Source organism: Pholis gunnellus, assembly GCF_910591455.1.
Source record: "Pholis gunnellus genome assembly, chromosome: 8".
NCBI lineage: Eukaryota > Metazoa > Chordata > Actinopteri > Perciformes > Pholidae > Pholis > Pholis gunnellus.
In genome coordinates, this window is record NC_136534.1 from 24,429,787 (window position 1) to 24,453,110 (window position 23,324).

General features: G+C 43.0%; 1 protein-coding gene across 1 annotated transcript in view; it reads right to left on the reverse strand.

The window, feature by feature from the left end:
• Positions 1–3,606: 3,606 nt before the first annotated feature.
• crppa (CDP-L-ribitol pyrophosphorylase A) overlaps positions 3,607–23,324 on the reverse strand; it is a 41,736-nt gene continuing 22,018 nt past the window's right edge. Inside the window, exons 9-10 of the mRNA XM_079165152.1 lie at positions 21,466–21,597; positions 3,607–4,214 (exon numbers count right to left, since the gene is read on the reverse strand). Of these exons, the coding sequence (XP_079021278.1) occupies positions 4,110–4,214; positions 21,466–21,597 (237 nt within the window). The 3' untranslated portion in view covers positions 3,607–4,109. The remainder of the gene's footprint in view (positions 4,215–21,465; positions 21,598–23,324) is intronic.

Sequence of the window (23,324 nt, forward strand, 5' to 3'; positions counted from 1 at the left end):
GTCGGCTGGTCGGGGTGACGACGTGCCGTCTGAGCCTGGAAGACCTGCAGACCGTCAAACTGTGGGATCTGGCTTCGGGTCTGTCTCCCTGGAGCCCCAGCTGTGGTGCTATCTAAACAGGGTCCTGGTCTGAGGTATCAGCCAAGGCCCCGTGGCTCTGGTTAGCATTGAGCTAGCTCGGCTCAGACGTTAACAGCAGGAACGACAAACCAGGACTGAGCCATCAGAAAGCAGCTCGGGTTAATCTCAGGGTCAGCAAATCAAAAGGATGATAGATGTGCGTTTCAAAGACAACTTTGAAATCAATCACTGGTCAGAAGGCTTTTTATGCTTTTTTTTAGATTTAAATTTGACAGTTGAAAGATGGAGAGAGAGAGAGAGAGAGAGAGAGAGAGAGAGAAACACAACAAATGTCTTCATCCAGACTCAGACCGCAGACATTGTGGTTCACGGTCAGCGCCTTAAACCCCTAAATCACTGGTGGAGCCCTTTGTTGTCCCTGTTTACACTTAAATAACAGACTGATCACTTCAAAGTGTGTCTAAAAAAGACTTAGTGCGGATAACCTTTATTATAAAAGGACAGAAATATCAGCCAACGGCTAAATTGAGACTGAAAACTTTATCTGTCCCTCTCTGAGATTAGATTACACAGAACACAATCCCTGAGACAACAACATGCAGTTTAGCATCTAACCAGAAGGGGAAACAGCAGTACAATGTATACAGAGAATAAACAGTAATATAAAGAATAAATATAGAATGTAGAATAAACGGACTCAATCATTCACTTAGCTATCTATGTCAATGTGCGTGTATACAGTATCTTTAGTCAAGATATATAAAATATATATAATGTTCTTTATTTCATTTGTCCCTGTTGTTTATTTACTTACTATTCTTAAATTACTCCTTGATTTTTTTAATAAACCTGTAAAAGGTCTGTCTTGTTATGTCTGTGAAGGAAACAATAAATATTATAACAAAAAAAGAAGAGGTAGATATGAACACACTACAATATTTACATTAAGTAGGCAATAATGACAATAGTGAGAATAAACAGCTGGTCTAAACATGCATATGTATGAGTAAGTGATGCATAAAAACAACAAGTTACAACTGAGAACAACAAATGCTATTTATTTACAGCCTATTCTGTGAATAAGCAATACAGCTAAACTTCTGTAATTGTGTCATGGTTGTTATTGTAAAGTCTATTGAGACACTTATGAATAACAGAATAGTTAGAGCAGAATTTGGCCTGTTGTTTCTATCCCCCATTCCTCCACAGAAGTACTTAAAATTAAGGTTAAAGATTTGTTTTTCAGTCCAATCCTTTGAAAAGTACAATAATCCGTGTGTTTCTACCACATCTCACACCAACGAAGTTAGAAAGATGCTGCTGCAGCATAAACAGCTTCAGTCTCACCAAAACATCTCAACTTTCAGAGCAATGTGCCCCCCTGGTGGAGAGAGCACGTCTCACACTCACATCCTACCAGATGTATTAACATTAATGTATTAACATTAATGTCCACCAGGTGGCGCTGTACTCAAAGAAATACATAGTTTATCATCTTCCCCACAGCCTCTTTATCTCGTGAGTAGCATTGATGAAGTACGTTTTGGTCCTCATCACCTGTCTCTTCATGTGTTTATGTCCTGAATCCCCCCTTCAGTCTCTTCCTCTTGCTGTTTCTGTCTTTCTAACACAAACATTTACTTTCATCAACCTCGGAGATGTGAAAGTAAACTCCAAGATGAAGTGAGTAGTCCGTCTTTAAATAATAGTCAGACGCCAACATGAACCATGAGACAGCTGCTGCTTGTGGTTGTCATTCCTCCCGTTCATACATTCCTAATTCAGCTAATATCAGGCTTCAGTGGGTTTTTTTAGTTGTAAATTACCTGCTTTAGTTTCCTCAATCAGTGTTTTATATATTTACGTTTTCTACTAAATGAACAGTAACTTTGCACAGAAGCAGGACGGCGGATTTAGTCCGACTGACTGACTGACTTGAAAAATAGTCCCCAACAAATGCACCGTTTCCTCCTGTCCGAGTAACGTTACAGTGCTACAGTGACCAGCTTTTTAAAGAAATTACTGATATTTTTAACCAAATATGAAACTTTAGTGTTCTGTAGGACTGAATGTGCACAAGACAGGAGCGTTACGTCAGACACTTAGTTATGGGATTTATAGATTAAGGGCAGCTTCATCTTTGAACAGCATACACAGAGGTACAGTAAAGACTAATGAATAAACACAAGTAGAGAAGGTGGAGGACGCATTCAGAACAAAATAAAAAGGACAATCCTGAATGAATGAATACAAAAAATTGCAGTTGCATTCACTTCACACCATTAGTTGCTGGCAGCGCTCATCATATTCCACCGTGGGTCACAATCTCCAGAGAAAGCCCTGAAATATAAGCGTGCATTGTTGTGAGGAGTTCATTACAGGAGTCTGAAGATGCCCGGAGGCGGCTCTCCATCAACAGTTGGAATTCCACCGAGCTGCAGAGAGGACGACGGAGAGACGCAGGAAACTGGAGATGCCCTGGAAGTGTGAGAGGTGTACACAAAGCGCCGAGGCCTTTTGTGGCCGTCTCAGGAATGTTCCGGCATCAACACTTTTTAAGGTCTCTTTGATGTGCACGACTGTTTTCAACCCTTTCCTGTGACAAGTACATGAACCCTGAGGACAGCTGCTGTCACCTATGAACACACAAAGTCAAATGTTTCTTCATATTCCCACATATTTAGTCGTGCTTCAGAGGTGGAACAAGTGCATTTACTCAAATTAATTCATTTAAGTTTTGATGAGATTTCCCCTCTGGAGACATATTGCACTGTTTACTCCACTATATCCCTCTGGCAGCTGTAATCACTAGATGTTCTAATTAAAAAGGGCGTTCAGCTGTGCAGACAGGTGAGAGGTCAGGTGATCACGAGGGAAGGTGAGTCATGACTGGAGGAAGTGGAGAATCCTCATTTCCCCAAAAGCATCTTCAGGCTGAGATGATTTTTCACAGCAGACATTTTGAATCGTGGCAGCGGGAGAAGTTTAAATAAAGAAATTAACGACGGCTGAAATCCATCCAGCAGCTTCGATTTAAAGGTCCTAATATTGTGCAGACTGTCTCACCGTCTCTCTCACTGCGACACTCGACTAGAACGGAGCCATCGTCAGCGTTAGGAGTAACCTCTGTGCTTTTCCTGCTGTGTCAAAAAAAGAATATTCTGAAGTTTAAAAGGTAAATGTTAAGCATGAACATTTGGGAGAGAAGGAGGTGTCAAACAAACAGGACTTTGATCAGGCGACGTGTCACGTCTGTCGTTAGTATCGTGACTCGTTGGTATCGTTCATCACGTGATCCACTAGTCACATGACTCGTTCATCACTCCGTGGTCCCATGAGTCGTCAGTCAGTGACGTGAACGTCAACCACGATCGTTTCCCAAAACTAACCAAATGCTTGTGTCGCCCAAATAAACTTCCTGTGGAAACGGAAGTTTATTTTGAAAAGACTGAAACGTGAATATGTTGTGATTTCTGAATAAAAATCAAAAGAACATTTCCTGAAATGAACACTCGTACAGTACAATATGCAGAAGACACGGATGCCATTTATTTTCATGGAGTAAAAAAATATAAACTCCTTATTACATATTCGTGTCGTCATTAACAACTACATCCAGTGGTTATGACACAATACAGTAGTTTATAGTGTTGAATTGTCACCGGACTGTATGTGTTGTGGTGTCTTCATTAATACTCACATCACTGCCGGCATGAATAGTTTTGATAAGAAATATTTGCAGGAGAGTATGAAGCATTGTTAGTGTTGTTTATTCATCTTTTATCACCAAATATGTTTATAACAACCCACCTCCTTCAAATCATGGTGGGTTATTATGTTGTTATTATATGTTATTATGAAGACTTGCTTCACTTTTTTTCCAGAAAACCTGCTAACACACTTGAGGGCAGTACGTAATCGTGGGAGTGCTCCTTTTAACTGTTATTGATAAAGAGGAATAAAACTGTCTCATTGCTGCAGAGTTCATGAGTTACTCTGAGGGGATCTTCAGCTGCTGCTGCTTCCCTTCAGGCCTGCAGAAGCTGTCCCACCAGGGCGGGGCTCCTCTCCCGGATCAGGGCTGACGTGATCTCAGCGACCCTCGATACTGACCTCTCCCAACACTCCGTGTCCTGAGAGAGAGAGAGAGGAGGAAGAGGAGGAGGAGGAGAGACAAGGAGGACCTGTAAGACTACAGACAGACACTCATTACATGAGCTCAGCACCAGAGACTCCGTCAATAACAAACTGAGACATCTCCACGCACATTCACATTTGTTCACGTTTATCCTTTCTCCCACTAGTCACGACTCCCGCCTTGAGTCATCCGTGTGTTTGTACACCAGCAGCATCCAGTTAGCGTTAGCAGCCCGTTCAAACTGGCGTTGCTCCACTTGTAGAAGCGGCACAAGTGAGGAACGGGCCTGTTGGGAAGGCGTCATCGTTTGGGTTTGGCTTCACTCTACTGAGCTGCACGAACATCTCTCACAAAAGAAGTGGGCAAGGTTCCAAATATGCCATTTTCATCAGTGTCAAAAATGACGACACTCTTTAAAATATCCTGGACTCTGACGTCTCCTCATGAGGCACACACTGAATTCACCTCATGTGATCCGATTGTGGAATCAAGGATTCTCTCGTGACTCCGGTGTTATTTTATGTTCAAATCAACAGACGGAAACAATTTACCAAAAATAGGAGGGGGGGGGGGGGGGTGTGTGTGTGTGTGGCGCCACACAATTAACTTTCCCTTTTCCCAAACTTGTGTTGATGTCAAGTCCTCTGAAGCTTGTGAACCAACAAGGCCTACTTTGAGATCTATGGTGCATGATATTGGACAGATCTACGCTGAACCACACGTAAGACAAAAAGTTTCTTTTTACTGTTGTGGTCGTTTTGCTTTTGTGACTCCTCTCTTCTGCGTCTCTTTCTTCTTTCTTTTTTTTTGTTCTCGGCAGGCCGCCTGCACGATGCACTTTTAATGGCTTTCACTCCCCTGACTCCATTCCTCAGGCCACAGCGACTCCCTACTTTGATTTAGTTTCTTGAGTTTCTTGCCTAAGAATGACCTGTTTTCCATCTTTCAAAGGCACTGCAGTTCAAGGAGCTTTGCTTTTTGTTCCTCGCGTAGATTTATGCTTCATGCTCTACCTGGACTTTTTGCATAAATGGATCGTGGACTTTAATAAGGCTTTTGATGTCGCAGCATGCATGAGGGAGAACATATAAAACATATTTTCATTTCTTGAAACTTTTAAAGGTTAGAGAGAACACGCAGCAAAAAAATGATGTTTAACCACAGAGAAGAAGGGACAGAAAGGCCCGGGAACAGCAAACACTATCACATACATTAGTTCTGCATTTATAAAACATTAAACTTACATGATCAGTTAAATGGTAAGTGTTACTTTTTTGTATACATTTACACAGTTTTAGCCAACTAATTGTATGCTAAACTTTGTAGTTTATGTAGTTTACAAAGATAACTCAGAACCTTATTTGGCTGATTACTGTAGCTTACAAATCTTTTTATTTTCAATGTTTTCACTCTTAACGTTATGAGATCCTAGCATGATGACAAACTAACGCTTTTCAGTGTAATGTTGGGTGCCTGCCTGGTCCAGACCGTTGAACCCGCCCACTCCACCGAGGGGACTGATTGGTCTGCAGCATCGTGACGTCAAACAGCAGTTCCTCGGTTAAAAAAACGATCGAGCCAATGAGCCCCTTCGGAGGGGAAAATGATTAGCGAATCGAAAACGAAATGTAACGAGTCGAGAATTCTGTCAGTTATCAGGCAAATCGAGAACTGCTAACGTCACGTTGAACTCTCATAGAGTACATATATAGATGTTTGTGGACTACGGTTTTGAAACCTCGAGTTCGGCATTTTCTCGTTTTCTTTGCAACAAGAAGTGACACGAGAGGGCGGAGCTAAGTTCAACCAAATGCTGAATAAGACATTTTATTTTTAGGCGACCAAAATGTTACGATTAACTTCCATAAAATGAAAAGAGGCAGAGAAAGTGTTTAAGTTCTAAGATAAAAACATTGAAACTCTGACCGGACAACTCTCTGGTAGAGACCTGTCAATCACAGTAAGCCCCGCCCCTAAAGCATCCCCTGCTTTATGGTCTGTTTGACTCTAAATGGACCATAATTTACTAAATGAACATCATGCTGTATTGAAGAAGACTTGAAACTAGAGATTGAGACCATAAACTCATGTTTACAATGTTTACTGAGGTAATAAATCAAGAGAGAAGTAGAGTCATTTTCTCATAGACTTGCTGCATAGACCCATAGTTTGGGTAATAATTTCACCGTTCAACTTTAAAGGTTCCGTCCCCGTCTGACATATTTTTGACGATGTCACCGTGCATTTGGATCTTTCATTCAGAACAAAAGAGGCTTTTAACAGCCGTCACTTTGACCGGTCATGGCAGGAAAAGTGCAGGTGTAACTAATGACCGTACGAATGTCTCGTTTCCATTTGGGTGTTCCAGTAAGTCGAGCCAGCGAGCCAGGATGGACGACACCAGAGACCTTTAGTACTTGTGCTGCGACGAGATGTCAAAGACATCTGCTGTGAAAAAGACCTTTTTACTTTGGCGAGTACAGTGTTATCAAAACAGATAAAAACAAATGGCAAAACCTATGACAACTGGATCCAAGTTGTATTAATCGTAAACATCCTTTAAAACGGGATTGGATTTGACGTCACTTTCTCTTCTGAGTCCGTGATCAATTCCATCGGCCAGCTCTCAACAAGGAAGGTTTTCTTAGAGGGAAATAAAATAATTTAAGAGGGATTTTCACAAAGCTTTTAATGTCCTAACATCCACAGAGAGGAACATGAAAATATATTAAAAGTAAATCCTACTGAAATGACAAAACAGCGATGATTTGTGATCTGGTCTGGCCTTCAAAATGCTTTTCGCATCAGAACTACGTGTCAGCGGTTTTAACACATTTGGAGGCGAGTGTGTGATCAACTCCAGGAGAAGAAATAAGCTTTTCTCTCACTCTGTCCTTTCTCCATCTTTCAGCCTAACTTCACCGGACAGCTCCTCACAGTCTGTGCAGGAACTGGACGGGAATGTGACGAGGTGTGAGAGCGATGAGCGTGGAATCGGGCCTGACCGTGGTTAATGGGAGCTAGAGACCCCGGGATCCAGAACTCTCGGCGCACTCCTCCCCTAATCAGAACCAGCGGAGGAGGGGAGTCAGATGACACGGATTTTCCACACCGAACCGACTGAAGGGGGGAACTGGAGTACAGATCAGCGACTCCAGCCTCCTCGTTGATTAAAGCAACGAGGAGGAATGAAAAAAGAAAGGACGACGGAATCAAAATATGATAGCTTTGAATGAGCTCCAGAGGCATTCTGTCAGCTTCTACAATCCTTTTTTTTTTTTTTTTAAATATGCTTTTTAGATCTAAAATTGGCTAAATCTCTGAAGAATCAAAGGAGATGGAGCGAAGGAAAACCAGTGAGGCTTTCCTGTTTTTCTTTAGGATTTACCCAACTCGTTGTTCTGTGGCTTAATCACAAGTATGAGGAGATCCAGTACATCTGTAAGCAGCCAGCAGAAAGCAGCTGATAGCACAACGTTACCACATATCATCAAAAATATGCAAAGATTCAACAGTGATCAGTGATCAGTCAGGAGCTCGGAGAGAGAAATCAAAGCGTCCCAGAATAATCTAATTGCATCTTTTCATTGTTTACACCATATAGCAATCAGATCAAAGCATTCCTCCGACTGTTATCTAAAAGAAATTACGTCTTCGCACGGAAAGTATTTCAGATGTTACATGTGTTCGGAGGAGCTAAAACACCGCGGGGACGATAAAAGCGATGAGCACGATCGGTCGGTGGATTACCACCCAAGTGCATTGACGAGGACGATGGGAAAGTCACGAGATCTCTGGGTGTCTCGGGCATATTGAAGACAGCTACGGCAATCAAACCACAGCTAATGACTCTATTACAAAGGCCTGTTTTCTTACAGGCAGAACAAAAAAAAAACACTTGGAGTTTGCACACGAGAAAATAAGAAAAAGCCAGTCGAGATCACCAAGGAGGATCAAAGTTCTAAGCCCGTCTAAGCCCGAGCGCCGAATTATTTCCAGCCCAGATATGCGGCCTTTGAAATATGAATCACGCTTCATAAAACGGCATTATTAAATCAAGTAGTTGCCTGCACAGTGGAACGCAAATATGACTTGAGCTCTTCATCGACTCGTGGCACAGCTTTAAGTAGTCACAACTGCCACTCAGGCTTCAAATGTGGTGGAGAAAAAAAAAAAAGCAGGACAAAAGGGGTAGAATTACTGAACGGCAACAAACTCCGAGGCTTCAGAGATATTTGCATATCTAACTGCTTTCAGGCAGAAATCTATCTGAGCTTGTGAGCCGATTGATCACCGCTCACAGTTCTAGTTAGCCTTGACAGTAAAGAGCTGGTTCCCCTCCTGACCCGGGCTTTGCTGCCGTTGGTGGGGAAGGGGGGGGGGGGGATGAAGCAGCTCGCTAAACAACCCGTGCATTGGGACACATAAGAGAGCACGCACGCATACGAAAGAGAGTGGGTAGCTACTTCATACTCGTACATGTGCACCCCTGGAATGTGATCCTGGAGGGATTTGCACGTCTCCAGATCATCACAGCCCCATCTCCTCCAGCGTTTCCAGCATTTCTGTCCCAGTGTCTCTTTCCAGCAGAATCTTGGGAGATGGAGAAACCAGTTCGCGAGCGCTTCGCGGCTGAATAGCGTTCTCCCCGTGGCAGCGCTGAGACAAACAGAGCTGGAGTTGGGTGTTTGGACACACATGAGATAAAACCTTCGAGCGAAAGCGTAACTGAGCCTTTGAGATGAAAACCGCGAGCAGAAGAGTCTGATTGATAGAGCTATTTGAGCTAATAGACGCTCCTCACCTGTTTACGGTGAGGAATTAATCCTCTTATGTTCCACAGACACAAAGATGTTCGTGTGCCAAAGTCTTAAGTGTGGTCGCAAGAGGGAATTTTATTTTATTCTACTCCAAAAGTGCTCGTTTTTACGAGATTCACCTACCTATTATCAGACATCAGGGGAACTAACTTTCCACTTCATAATGAATAACTGCCACAAATCCCTACTTAAAGGGTGTCCGAGCCAAAAGTATCATCATTTATTCACATTAGTGGAAGGCCTATCACCGGTAATGTATGCCATGTTGAACGGGAAAGCGACGCATTTACATTTTCTGACACACAACACTTTCTCTTTTTTGTTTCCACTGACAGCAGAGCCTCTGCTACGTCGATTACCGACGCGTCCAATCCCTTGGTGGCCTACATGACATTTATATAGATTCTCTTGACAGATTTCACATTTAAAAATAGAGACTGTTCGCAAACAATATATGAACTGGTATCACGGGGGAAAATACCAGTGGATACGAGTCATAGCTGGAGACAGGTCTGGGGACATTAGGGGTGTTCAGTTTTTTTATTCTTCGTGCACCAAGGACCTAAATACCAGTCCAAAAGACAAGTCATATTATGAAATTAAGTGACAGCATGGTTTCAATACATAAACAATGCAATATATAATCATTTGACTGGGCAGTAACTAAAAGCAAAACGCTCTCAATCACTCCCATGTGTATGAATGTACAAACACATGCAACAGCCTTGTTATTCCAAACTGCGAACCACAAGTTTATGGAATGGAACTTCAATCATTAGCTTCTATTTTTGCTTACTGTTTAAAAAGGGAGGATTTTGACAAGCCGTGAGGCGACAGGTCTTTGAAACGCAGAGCGAAAAGGGGGCGGGGGGGGAAATAACGGGGCAGGGAGAACTTCAGCGGACCACACACACAATAAGCGATCCTCGAACTCTTCTCTTTAATGCCACAGATGCAATCAACCTCTCCGTCTGAGAGGAGCGCACAGCGGCACTTTCTGCCACACAAGAAGAACCTGCTTTGAAGTTTTACGGTTTCAGGCAATTAGGACGTTTTTAACGGTGACAATTTGTACGCCTCTGTCACTCTCCCGAGATCCCTCAGCCCCGAGGACTGCTGCTGAGGGCTTCCACTTCTGTTCCCTTCATGAAACGCCAAGAGCGCTGGGTCCTAATTGAAAAACAGCTTATGGAAAAGCTTGGCGCAGAGCCCGAGCCAAGAGAACTGGAAAGAGTTGTTAAGAGTCACACCAGCTACCATAACCAAGGTGGCCAAGAGCATTTAGAACGTTTTTATGGCCTTTTTCTTTCTTTTTACTATCCCTGTGTTTTTGCCTGTGACATGAGGGTGCTGCAGTCCTAATAGTTGTAGCATCCACTTGAGGGCAGCATCATTACTAGCAATAAGGCCAGGCAGCATTCTCCACTCTGGGTGTCTGTAACGCTAAATCCACCTAACATGAACTGCGTGTTACCCTGACTCCTGACCTTTTAACAGATCAAGTAATCTCTCAGAAAAACTCTCCCGAAATGACCTGCACGTTGCATCCCGAGCTGTACAACACTGCTCAAAAACAGCCAGCGCTTTGGTCGGAGAGGGGATAGTGTTTCAGAGCTTCTGACAGCTCGTCCCCTGAGTGGGTATTGTGGCCCTGCTGCCCTCGCTCCCCTCCGTGTATCACTGAAGACAGGCAGCAGCTCGGGGCGAAACTGCGAAGAGGGCAACAGGTCCAATTACTGGCCGGTCCAAAAGTCTGATTGGAGTGCACATTTAACACTGCTAGGGTGCTGCAGAGACTAATTTGGTGCAATGAAGAATGGTGGCAGATTGATGGAGCAATACCACGGAGAGAAAAATACACAATTGCAAGTAAAAGTCCTGCATTTAACTCCTTAACATCCATGGATCCGTCATTCCACTCTGACAGCATCATATTGAGTCTTGAGCTGCTCGTTGCAGCTTTTCATCGAAGGTATACGAGGAAACATTCAAACCCAAGACTCCATGTCATTGTGGCAGGAAATATTCTAGAAGTCTTATGCATGATTTTATATGCATTGTCCCCAAAACTCAGTGTGACATGTTTGGCATCTTTGGAAACATTGGAAACTTTCTCCACTCAAAAATGTAAATAAAGATTTGTGGGTTTGGATAATATTTGGCTTCACAGCATGAGTTTGTAATGATTGAGCCATAATTCAATGTGATGAATAAAGTGTGAGTCAATAATTATTAGCAGCAATATATCCTCAAATATAACAAGTAAAAGTACTTATAGTAAGAAAAGTATTGCAGCTTTCCTGTTGGGGGAAAACAGACAAAGCGGATCAATAACTCCTCTGGTAGTTGAGTTACATTAAAGTCCACAGAGAGGAGGAAATACCTCCACACACTTAGATCCAGTCCGTTTTTAATATTTACCGATGGATCTTAACAACCTTCAGAGTATTCATCATCCTTACACTGAAAGTTCAGCAGTAAATATTAAAATGAGCTTGGATCCCAACTGAGAGACTGAGAACTGAAGTCGACCGAGATGACAGAGACGTGAGCATTATTTCGTACTTCTGGGAATGTGTTTTATTGAATCTGTGCAAGGTATTTAGTCACCGGCTGAATGTCTGTACTTTAGATACCCGTGTCGTTCTGCCTCACTTCATCTGAAAGAGATCATAATGAAGGAAAATGAATACGTCTGTAACCCACCCTACTTTTGTGAGTTCCCTCAGACTTTCCAGCCATAGAAAAAGCTAACTTTTGAATTGATAACTGCTTTTCAGACCCCATTGAGGGAACAATTGCTGCCACACAACCCTTTCACGGTACACTGGTAAAGCTCTTTCAACACAGGTTTCCAAAATATCCTGTCTAGGGGCGTCCGTTGGGCAAACATAGCAGTTTGTTAGTCACGTCCAATGTACGACTTCCCTTTCTGCTCTCCAGAGGAGTCCAACCCTGCTAAGAATGGGACATCGAGGGGGGTCTGCATCTCCACTGCATCCCCTCAGTGACAACTTCTTTCTAAAACATGCTCTGCTGAGAGATGACTTTGTTTGAATTCAACTCGCCGAAAGACATCCCCTCAAAACAGTAAGCGGAACAATGGCTCTTTAGTTGAGGAGGTATGAAAGCATGAAGGCATGGGTGGGATTTATGAACTGGGACATACCAAATCCCACATGCGGTGAGAAAGAGACCCAAAAATGCACACACCCTCCACTGATGCCTCATTTACTTATCACACTGAATCACTTACACCAAACCAAGGGAAGCCAAATGCAGTCTCTATCCAAGGCCATCTGAGGTCAGATGCAGGTGCAGGAGTATTTCACAAAACAAGACATTTATTAAAAGCTGGGTTTTCAGCAATGCACATCCTGGCCTAGGCCTAGCGCCCTCACTTCCATGCTTAAGACAAGCACGAGATCGTAATCGCAGCAGGCCGTGAGCCAAACATACAAACATAGGTGCAACACTGTGTTTTTGTTCTGCTGTCAAAATATCGGTGTACCGCAGACTAAACATCAGGGGGATAAAGCTGGCCGTGTGGCTTGACAGATGTAGTGTGAGAACCAGAAGGGTCCGCTACGAGAAACCGTGAAGGAAAATCATTTTCACATGACACTTCATGACCTTAAGATTCATTTAAGGACGTTAAATATCTGAGCAGATTTACGTTCTTGAATCCTACCTTGAAATCTGGTTATTTATAATTTTATAAACTTCCAGTTGAGGTTTCCAACAGAGCAGGAAATTAGATTTCGGCTTTGAGGCCCGAATCCTAAAACTTGCGAGCCGACTGAAAATCAAAGTTTAGCTTTCAGTCTGATTCGGTACCGTTTAATATCCGTTTACTATCCCAAAATGTTCAAAAGTTACGCAACGAGCCGACAAACAAAAGCTGAATTTATGGTTGTATGGCTGTGAGGCCACTCTGTGAGCTACACTGTAGCTGGTGTTCCCCTCCTCCTTCACCACGTGGAACCAATCGTCGCCCTATATCACAAAGTGAAGTGAACCATTTACTGTGGCTAATTTGATTAAAGCAGGACGCTGCCCCGTCACGTGTGATACATCCGGTAAGTGTTGCGGGGGTCGTGTCAATGGCTGAACTATAACTCAAGCATAAAATCCGGCTAAATGATTACCATGACCATGTGGACGCTTTGTGTTTGCGGTTTGTAACCTTTAAACCATGCCAATCAGATGTGGTCAATAGCACATTTTTGGTAATTTCAACCAAGTTCACACTACAAAACTTTCAGAGTCATCAGATATCTGTACTGTTCACACCACACAACTTGCCGTCTTGTAATCTGGAGTGTTGTAATCGTCTTTCCATCACTGACCGGCAACAAGGGTCTTTCATCAGGAGGAATCCCCAATGAGTGTCTGGTCCCCGAACCACGTTTTGTTGCGCTCCCAAGAAGACTCTTCAACAGGTCCAAATATTTAGCCTGCTAGATATCTGAAATGTGTCTGCGATGCATCAGCGAGCCTCTCAGCTTGCATCTCTGAATAGTTCACACATAGCGCTTGAGCGCCGATTTGCGTGTCGAGCCAACTCGCAGTAGTGGTGGAGAGACACCAAATCTGTTGACGGATTTGAAGTTGACGGATCTGATTCATTTTCTATGGAGAGCAAGAGACTGTGATACGATCAGCATGATGGACATGATGGTGAGTGTTGACTGATCAACAACCTCAACTTTATGAAAATGAGGTCCTCAGATCAAACTGTCAAACTAGGCAGCGCTGATCAAATATGGACCAGGACTCTGTTACTGCATTTGCCTATTTCGCGCCGCAAATGTTTTCAGCTACATATTTTGGATTCCATTTTGGGTTCTGCCACATCCTTCTGTTTGTTGCAGATAAGGATTTAAAATAAAATATGTACATGCCCTCCAAGTGACTGGAGGAGCAAATACATGTACCAGCCTTGGTTAAAGTTCTAACAGCGTTTTGGGCCATCTGGTGGTGTTTTCCCTGGTCTGAATCCACTGTGAGCTATTCCGCAGCTATTTTCCACCACACCCAATCAGACAAGCATGTGTACCGAGAGGTCCCTGCAAACAAAAGCACAAGCAGAGCAGGAAGGTGAAGCGCCCGCAAAAACAATCTTAGATGAGGCCTGTTGAATGAAAGCGTAATCCCTGCAGAGCCGGGCTCACCCGCGACAAACAACCAAAGAGCTGGAGGAAAACTCGAACCAGGACTCCTGTGGGTGGTCAGAAACAGCTCAATACCAAGTGGTAAAACAAACATACACGTATGTTTTGCCCGTTCTCTGAGTGATTGAATGTTTACAAACCAATTGTGAAGAGCTGGCTTGCATTAATCCTCCATAAGAACATACCGTCTCTGTTTGTAACACTAATTCTCTCTCGGAATGTCACTTCCAAATTGTCTGTAAGAGTCGAAGTCAAGTCGTATCAGCCCGAACAACGCGCTCGCTGGTCTTTTTTAATCTAAGAAATCAAAGCTGAGTAAACACCGCTTTGGTATGTCTAATTCCTTGAGCCAAACTCCGGCGGTCAAGTTTCACACATACCGACACACATCTGGAGCGCTCTCAGAGTGGAAGATCAAGCTTGATATCCTGCACATGTTGCGGCAGTGCGAGTCTCTCCCAGGGCTCTGACCCTAACACTCTACAAATACATCACTGAGGAGGGGTGGGGTGGGGGTCCTCGGGCTTCTGTCTGTATGGAGATGTCAGGATTCTACCGAGGGAGCCAAGTGCTCTCGTCCACATTTCCAGGGGTGGGGGGGGGGGTCTTAGATAAAATTTAAAGACATAATAGTTAGAAAAAGACAAGTACTTACGCAAACAGCAGGGGAAAAACTGTGTGACGGGGCCAGGTGGATGTTGGATGCTAAGAATGAAACGGGAAAGAATCTTCACTGCCTTCTGCAATGTTTTGTTTTAACTTTAACTGTTTTTTCCTCCTGTCTTTAAATTTCTCCTCAGCTGTCAATCAGACTAGACTAGCCAAAGAGGCTAATGCATGTGTTTTAGTAATCGCTTTTGTCGAGATCGCCTCTTTTTTTAAGACATCTGAATGACGATAAGACTCTCAGAGCACATTAAAGGTTCCAACACTCATTCATCCCAGAAAATATGACACCGGTCACTTATTCATCTGAAGACAATTGTTGGATTTACTCAGGAGAAAGGTCAGGAGTGTGCTGAGACAGCAGAGACGGCAGTCATCCGTGATCTTGACCCCGCCAGGGTGCGAATACAACAGTGTCACAGCGAGAGACTCGGCTGCTTGTGTAGGGTTTCACCTGTCTGCCATGCTGGAGCTGAACGGGATAAGCTGCGTATGTCGCCTGATAGATGTAGTGTGAGAAAGGGACAAAGACCTCTGGAGAAATCATTTTCCCCTGGCACTTCATTTAGAAAATTCCCCAGGAGTGCGTAATTCATTTTACGGGAATTAACTAAAGGGCCAGATTTCGGTTATGGAACTTTGCAGTGAATCATTGTTTATGACTTTATAAACTCACTCAAACACTCTTTTGAGCCATAACAGCTCTGTTGTAGGGATAGAAATGTCAAGTCAGTGTAACACTTTGGTTCAAACTCAAATATCTCATCAACAATTGGATGGCTTACTATGAAATGTTGTACATACATTCATGGTCCCCAAATGATGCATTCTACTGACATTGGTGATTCGCAGACCACCAGCCGGACAAAGTCTTACTTTTTACAGTGAAATATCTCCAAATCTACGATATAAAGTTTGGGACAACATTTGGTACAGACATTTATGGTTAATTACTTTTTCATTAGCGCCACTATGAGGTTGACATTTGTGTCCCCCTCAGGATGAATTGTTATAACTTTTCATCTAGCACCAACAGGTCAACATTTAAATGTGTCTATTCCTTTGATTCATGATTAAATATCAGCAAAATTAATGACATTTCCATCAGCCTCAACAGTACTTTGAGTGCTGATTAGCAAATAATATTAGCATGCTAATAACAAGCTAAGCTAAGATGGTAAACATCGTATATACCTGCTTAACATCAGCATGTTGACATCGTCCATGTGAGGTTCTTCGTATCCTGGTGCTTGTATTCGCTGAAGTACATCCTCGCAGAGGCTGAAGCTTTAGACTCTTAAAGCCGTTTCATACAGAGCACAGACTTTGGTTTGAAAATTTCAAATTTATAAAAAACTGATTTGTGGATTCTTATGAATGCTTTTACACCTCTGGGGAACATTGGTGCAGCGGAAAAAATAGTCAAGACGGACCTCGATTTCAGCGGATTTTCCGCCAATGAAATGTTTCTCGTGATGTAACACCTCCAGGTTTAGCTCCAGGTAGCATTCTGCCAAAATTGCGGAACATCTCATCATTTTGTTTACACACCAAATATTGCGTGAGAAACACAGCAATGACGAACTCAACATCCAAATGAAGGACAATATGAGATAGCCCCGCGGCTGGGATACGATGAAAATGGTAATGTAGCTGATATGCTAACGTATGTTTGTTACATTACAACAGCTAGCGTTAGCATCAAATTAGCCCTTTAGTTAATATTTTGTGTAGCCTCTGATTCCTTTCAAGCAATGTTGTGCCTCCACATTATGATCTTTCATTCAGCAGAGGACAACTGGCGGATTTATCCTAAGAAAAGTCTGGAGTGTGCTGAAGCCACAGGAACGACAGACTTCCCTGATCTCTCTCGACCCCGGCAAGGGTGCAACTCCACGAGTGTCACCGCAAGAGCTTCACGGGGTCGTGTTCGGTTTCACCTGTCTGCCTTTCAGACCCAGATCTGAACAGGTAGAGGAGAATAGACCTATAGAGTCCTCTCCTTTTCTTCCTCCCCCCCTTCCTCCCTCCTCTCCTTTCTCTCCCTCTCTTTTCTTCCCTGGTCGACTAATCTCTTCTCAGGTTTAGGATTCCCGGTCCGGGCTCTTTGAGGAGGAGGAAATATGGGGTTGGGTAAACATCAGGGCTCTCACTGCAGGGATTACAACACCCATATATCACCGTGACAAGTCCCTTTTCAGCGGATGACAAGTCGCCGGGACCCTGTGCAAGGAGGGATCCGATGACACTTCCTATCGCCACGGCAGACACTGATAGCGCATACCGTCACCGTTTTCACAACATCGAGTCAGTTTATGAGGATCCGGTGTCTGCATATCCTCAGCCACCGTCTTTAGGTTTGATGTTTTCACACATTATTGCACCTGATGTTTGGCTCGTGGGCATCTTCGCAGAGGCAACAACACAAACGGAAAGAGGCTCTATAGAAGTGCTTTGATCACACCTCCTTTTTTTCAGAGAGACCGCCGTTTATTGTCCGTGACTCCATTCCACTCTCTTCTCTCCACAAAGCGAAGCGGCGCGCAGGGCGACGCGCCGCTGGATGCACTGTGCACCAGCGGTTCAGTGTTACTCTGAATAACGTGAAACCACAGTCAGGCCTCGTTTCAGAGAATCCACTTTTTTATCCAAAAAGACACCACTAAAAGGTCAATGAGGTGGATCGTTTTCCCAACCTCTCTGCGACGAACGCTGTTCCATGCGCTCATGCATTCACGCTGTCAGAGGTTAAAATTAGATTGGCCAAATGGCCGTGCTTTTCCGAAGAGGTGGGCGCGTCCAGTAACTCCTCAGAGTGATGCATAACGAGAGGCAAGGGGAACATGAATGTTCTAAAACCAGTTGACAACAACCAGTCATGTCAGAGCAGAGAATGAAACCATTTAGGGAGGAACGAAAGAGACTCAGAGTTTATGGTGGAACATCTTTAACAAGGTTTTGTATAAAAAAAGAGAACATACAAAGTATTTATGTCGTACCTTGTTATACTGTCAGTTTCTGGTGAACCTGCACGATTTCACCAGAACCCAACCAGTGGCACCGATGACAAGCTTTACGAATAGCTCTTTAGAAATCGCCAATATTCTCAATGATGGTCTTGTTTACTCATGTAGTTCATATCGAGGCATCACGATTAAATCGAGGCCGTTTCATAACCAGTTAAAAGTTCCTTTAAAAGAACGGCTAATCACCCTGGTCTAGTTGCATTAAAAATCAAATCACCTTTAGACTGTTGCCTGAAAACATAAACACGGAGACACAGGAACAGCTATTGCTTTGGGACATGGACTCATTTTTTAATTCGGAAAATGTTTTGCTGGATTCTAAATATTTCCAGTGACATGCAGCTCTGGTTATAATATTAAAATATGATATACTGGCAGCAGCATGTCTTGGTAATGGTAACTTCGCAGTTAAATCCAGAAAAGTAAACATTATTCATTCATAAGACATAACGCCTCAAACAAGCCGGCTTAAAACGGAGCACATTTCCTATTATATTTACCCAGTTCAGTGTTTCTACAATGGCCGCCTGATGATTCACAACTAACTTGTTCTTTCAGTGAAGTATGAATGAAGTATTATGAAGTATTATGAAGTATTATATTATGTTAGACACGCACTGGGATTCAAACCTGATCTCAGAAAGTGTAATTCAATTGAAACATGATCCCTTTGATGTATAGAAACACTAAAGATTATTGCCTTTACACACCAGGGGGTGGGTTTCGAAGTGTTGTTTTCGACATGCACACTTTCACACAGAAGACGAATATTATGAGAGAAAAAGTGGCGAAATTATGCATCGCAAATAAAGATATTAACCAATCACGTTGTGCAGAACTGGTTAAATTGCGCCTGAGATGCTCTGCAGTCTGAATCAAGACGGCAAACTTTATTACTTCTTTCTATCTTGACAAAAGGCACCGCAGACCAGATCTACTCTTTCCGTGAATACCTTTCACAATAAAAGCCCGAGACATTTAATATGTACATTTTCGTACATTCGTCACGCCCCGGGTACGTAAAGGCCTTACCGTGTTGTTGCTCCTGCATTGCTTTGTGTACAATGGCACAGCCACAAAAGAAATAAAGACTGTTAAGTCAACTTTGGGTCTTTTAGGGGAAAAGCCCTAATTTGGTGGATGTGTGACAACATGATAAGGATGATGATGTGGAGAGAGTCATTCTCAGTAGTGCTGAAGCTGGTACACACACACACACAAGTGCACAAAGCCACACACACACACACAGATAAAAGGGGAAAATAAAACTTCTTTTAAACTACAGTATATATTGAAGTAACATCTTAATGTGAACCGAGTTTATTGATACCGAGTGAACTATCAAATGTCACAGGAAGAACACATGTTAAACAGCAGCATAACTAAACGTTTTTAGAGTTTTTCCTCTTTATAAAGACTTCCAAAAAGCAAAACATGACCTTTCCTTATTGGGAACAGAATATGTGATCCAGGCTGTTTTGTCGTGGGGAAAACACACGACATGCCTTCATGTGCCCAATCTGAAGGTAACCTCATCCCACTGGATGTTGAACATTTTGAATTTCATAATAAATATGTGCCTCAGTTACATTGCTGCTCACATAATCACAGCGCCATCTCACATAGGGCTGGTTTAACTAAAACAACAAACACTGTGGACAAAAACTAAAGCCGTCCGCACAGATTTAATGCATCTTTCACCAATCAGACTGATTGCATGAAAATGTTCGCTTTGTGTGCATTATTTCCTGTCGTCAAATCTTTTTTTAATCAAAGCCAAAGAAATAAAACAAACTTTGTGAGGCAATATTCATATATTGTGTACAGCTGACAGAGGAAGTGTTGGCAGGCATCCCCACGAGTATGAATAAGGCCATCTGGGTAGAATTATCCTCATTATAACAAATAACGAACAGTGATTTATACAAGGCTGTATTCTGCTGCTCCACTATCTCATAACGATAAGCATTTTATCATGGTGAACACACGCATTATCTCCGTCCACTCCCTTCCCCTTTTCTCCGTCCAAGCAGGATGACTAATTAACAGCATTAGTTCCATAATTCAGAGGAAAACCATGATGTCCAACATCCGATAGCTGAATCAAACCCACATGTGGGCCAGCAGCGCCGTGCCTCGCTATCGAGAATACAAAAGACATCTCCTTTTAATAAGGCGACGCTGTGATATCGAGTTTAAAACGCATGATTCAGATTCACTGACCAGAGCCTCCTTCAGCTCACCGTTCTCTTCTGCAGGAGAGAGTAAAGCCGACATCCCCTCGCCTGAGGCACACGGGCTTATAGAGTTGATTTGTGAAGTGACGCAGCTGCCAAGAAACCTCATTTATCACACTGCAGTCAGACGCGAACATAAATCATGATGGACGTCACATCGAAGGCCAACAACGCTGTGAATATTCAGCACCCATCTTTGGGTTCGCCCCGCACGTCTGGCCCAAATGTTGTGATTTGACTTGACGGCTTTGGTAGCAAAGAATCCCGACACTTCTCACTGCACTGGATGAATAATTCCATTTTATATAATCCTATAATTACTGAGCAGTCAGTTGTGGATTTCAGGTCAACCGCATCCACCCCGATGACTCCGGCGGTCCCTCAGCAGCGGAGTCCCATGACACACAGCTTAAGTGAGGAGGTTCGATCATAGTCGTGTATATAAGAAGTGGACGTTTTCAAGCCTCGAGTTCCTCGATTTCGCTGTCGTCCTCTTGGATTACAGCCGTCGCCATGTTAGTTTTTTTGCAACCAAAGAACAGAAGTGACATATTTAGAATGCGGAGGAGTGACGTAGAGAGGCCGGGTACGTCTCTGGTAGAGGCAGCGACCTGTCAATCACTGTGTAGCCCCGCCCTAAAGCATCCCCTGCTTTATGGTCTGTTTGACTCTAAATGGACCATCATTTACTAAATGAACATCATGCTGTATTGAAGAAGACTTGAAACTCGAGATTGAGACCATAAACTCATGTTTACAATGTTTACTGAGGTAATAAATCAAGAGAGAAGTAGAGTCGTTTTCTCATAGACTTCTATACAACCAGAGGAGTCGCCCCCTGATGGTCAGTAGAGAGAATGCAGGTTTTAAGACACTTACCATCGGCTTCCATCGGGAGAACCGGAGGTTGCCGCCTGGGTTCGACCTACAATACACATGCGGTGGGTTGAGCTGCTTTAGACCTAAAGGGCCTCTGCATCCTTTTCAACCCTCTGGCGTTCAGTTGGAACAATACTACACAACACGAACGGCGGAAGGTGAAAAGTTGATATCCCGCTCTCTTAATCACACTTGCGGGCACGCTTTTATTCCCGTTCCTTCATATAAAACATTTTAAAAAGACACACCCGTCTAAGCACACACACACTCACACACGTGTGATAAAAGACAACCTCGCCTGAAGCATAAAAGCATGACAAGTCATTGGAACGAGACACTTGAAAGACATTAACCATTCTGTTTAGTTTGGCCTCTCGCAGCACAGCGACTCCCGTCGACATTAGGAAGAATGAAAGGAAAGACGGGGAACGACCAACAGCTTACCTTTGACTGATGAAGCTGGATGCCGTAGAGGAGAATATTTCGGAGCTTAGCTGCCGAGGCCAGATCCATGATAGCCGCTGGCTCTGCCGCTCTCCCGCTGACGGACTGCTCATCTGAATCACTCAAATGCACCTATGAAAACAAAAGTCACGGCGCCCAAATCAAACGCTTGCCAATAGAGAGGATCTCTTACAAGAGCAGCAATTATATCCCCTTTTTTTTTTTTTTTTTTTTTAGCAATTACAGCTTATTGTTCACGCAGTCGTTTAAACATGTTGCAACTCAACAGGCCTGTTTATCTAAGGTTGCGTTCGGAGAAGCGCTGCTGTGCTGAGAGTAAACAGAGGTTGGTTGATGCACAGTCCTGTCTGAGGATATAATGATTCTCTAATTCTGTAGGGCCTCTGTGGTTTATTTTTCCTTAATTAGGGCAGCATGATCCAGACACACAGGTTCACATTACCGTGTCATCCCTTATCCAAAACGTAGCCGATTTCCATAACCGCCCCGCTGTCAGAAACTGAACGCAAGATTTATTCACTGCAATTATTTTGTCATACATCCGTAAAAAACCGCAGCATTGAGATGCGATAGTCTGGAGAATCGTTTCAAATGTGTCTGAAAGTGCAATTATTACACTTACACTTGAATATCAATCAGAAGTTTGCCGTCAACAGGTGATGTTCAGTTTGAAGAGTGATTATTCAGCAAATTAGAAGGTGTTGAACCTCGAGGCTACGAGTCGTCTGAAACGCTGACAGTGATACTTTTACCCACAATATGAATAACTGACACATGTACATCATGTACAGCATAAATTAATACATCAAAAAAGTTTTTTTGTTGTGGTGGTCTTCTTAAAGTGGCATAAGCACAGACTACTATTTAAGAAGTGGACGTAGTGCAGACAATACCGTGGCAGCGACCTGTCAATCACTGTGTAGCCCCGCCCTAAAGCATCCCCTGCTTTATGGTCTGTTTGACTTTAAATGGACCATCATTTACTAAATGAACATCATGCTGTATTGAAGAAGACTTGAAACTAGAGATTGAGACCATAAACTCATGTTTACAATGTTTACTGAGGTAATAAATCAAGAGAGAAGTAGAGTCATTTTCTCATAGACTTCTATACAACCAGAGGAGTCGCCCCCTGGTGGACATTAGAGAGAATGCAAGTTTAAGGCATTTCAGCATCGGCTTCACTTTTCAGAACTACTATTTTTTTGCTTCAACTTATCATTATGAAGTAAGACAAGAAAATACATTAAGATATTTATACAGCGACTACTACAGAGTATAATAATAGAAAATGTCACTGGTGATCTAGGTTTTTGTGGAGTCAGTTCCTCATAATGAGCATGATGGCTTATTAATAGCCTCACAGGACATCCACCATAGAAGAAGAGATAAAACAAACTTTCCACCATCAGTAGCCTCAAAAGACCAGAATGAAATGCTTCCACAAGACGTGTTCTGTTATTAGAGCTGGCTTTTGCTACGTGGTTGCTGCTAGCAGACGATGCCCACAACACTTAAAAAACGTAGACTAACTTAAGTCAAAGAAGTGGGAACGTGCACGACACGGTGTCTCAATAGAAGAAAACAATGAACAATGAACAGGGTGGAGTTTACTATTGCACTTTTATCAATGCAAAGAAAGGGTGACAGTGTTCAAATCATCATTCATTTAGTTTCTTTTGGGAATAAAGTTTGTTAGCAACCCATCAAACTTATAGTTTCACCCTTGAAATAAATGCTAACGCTGTGTAAAACAGAAGAACTGTTGCTCTGTGGTTAACCTGTCATCCGGAAATGTTTGAGGTGTCCCGACATGTTATTTTAACCGCAAATTACTA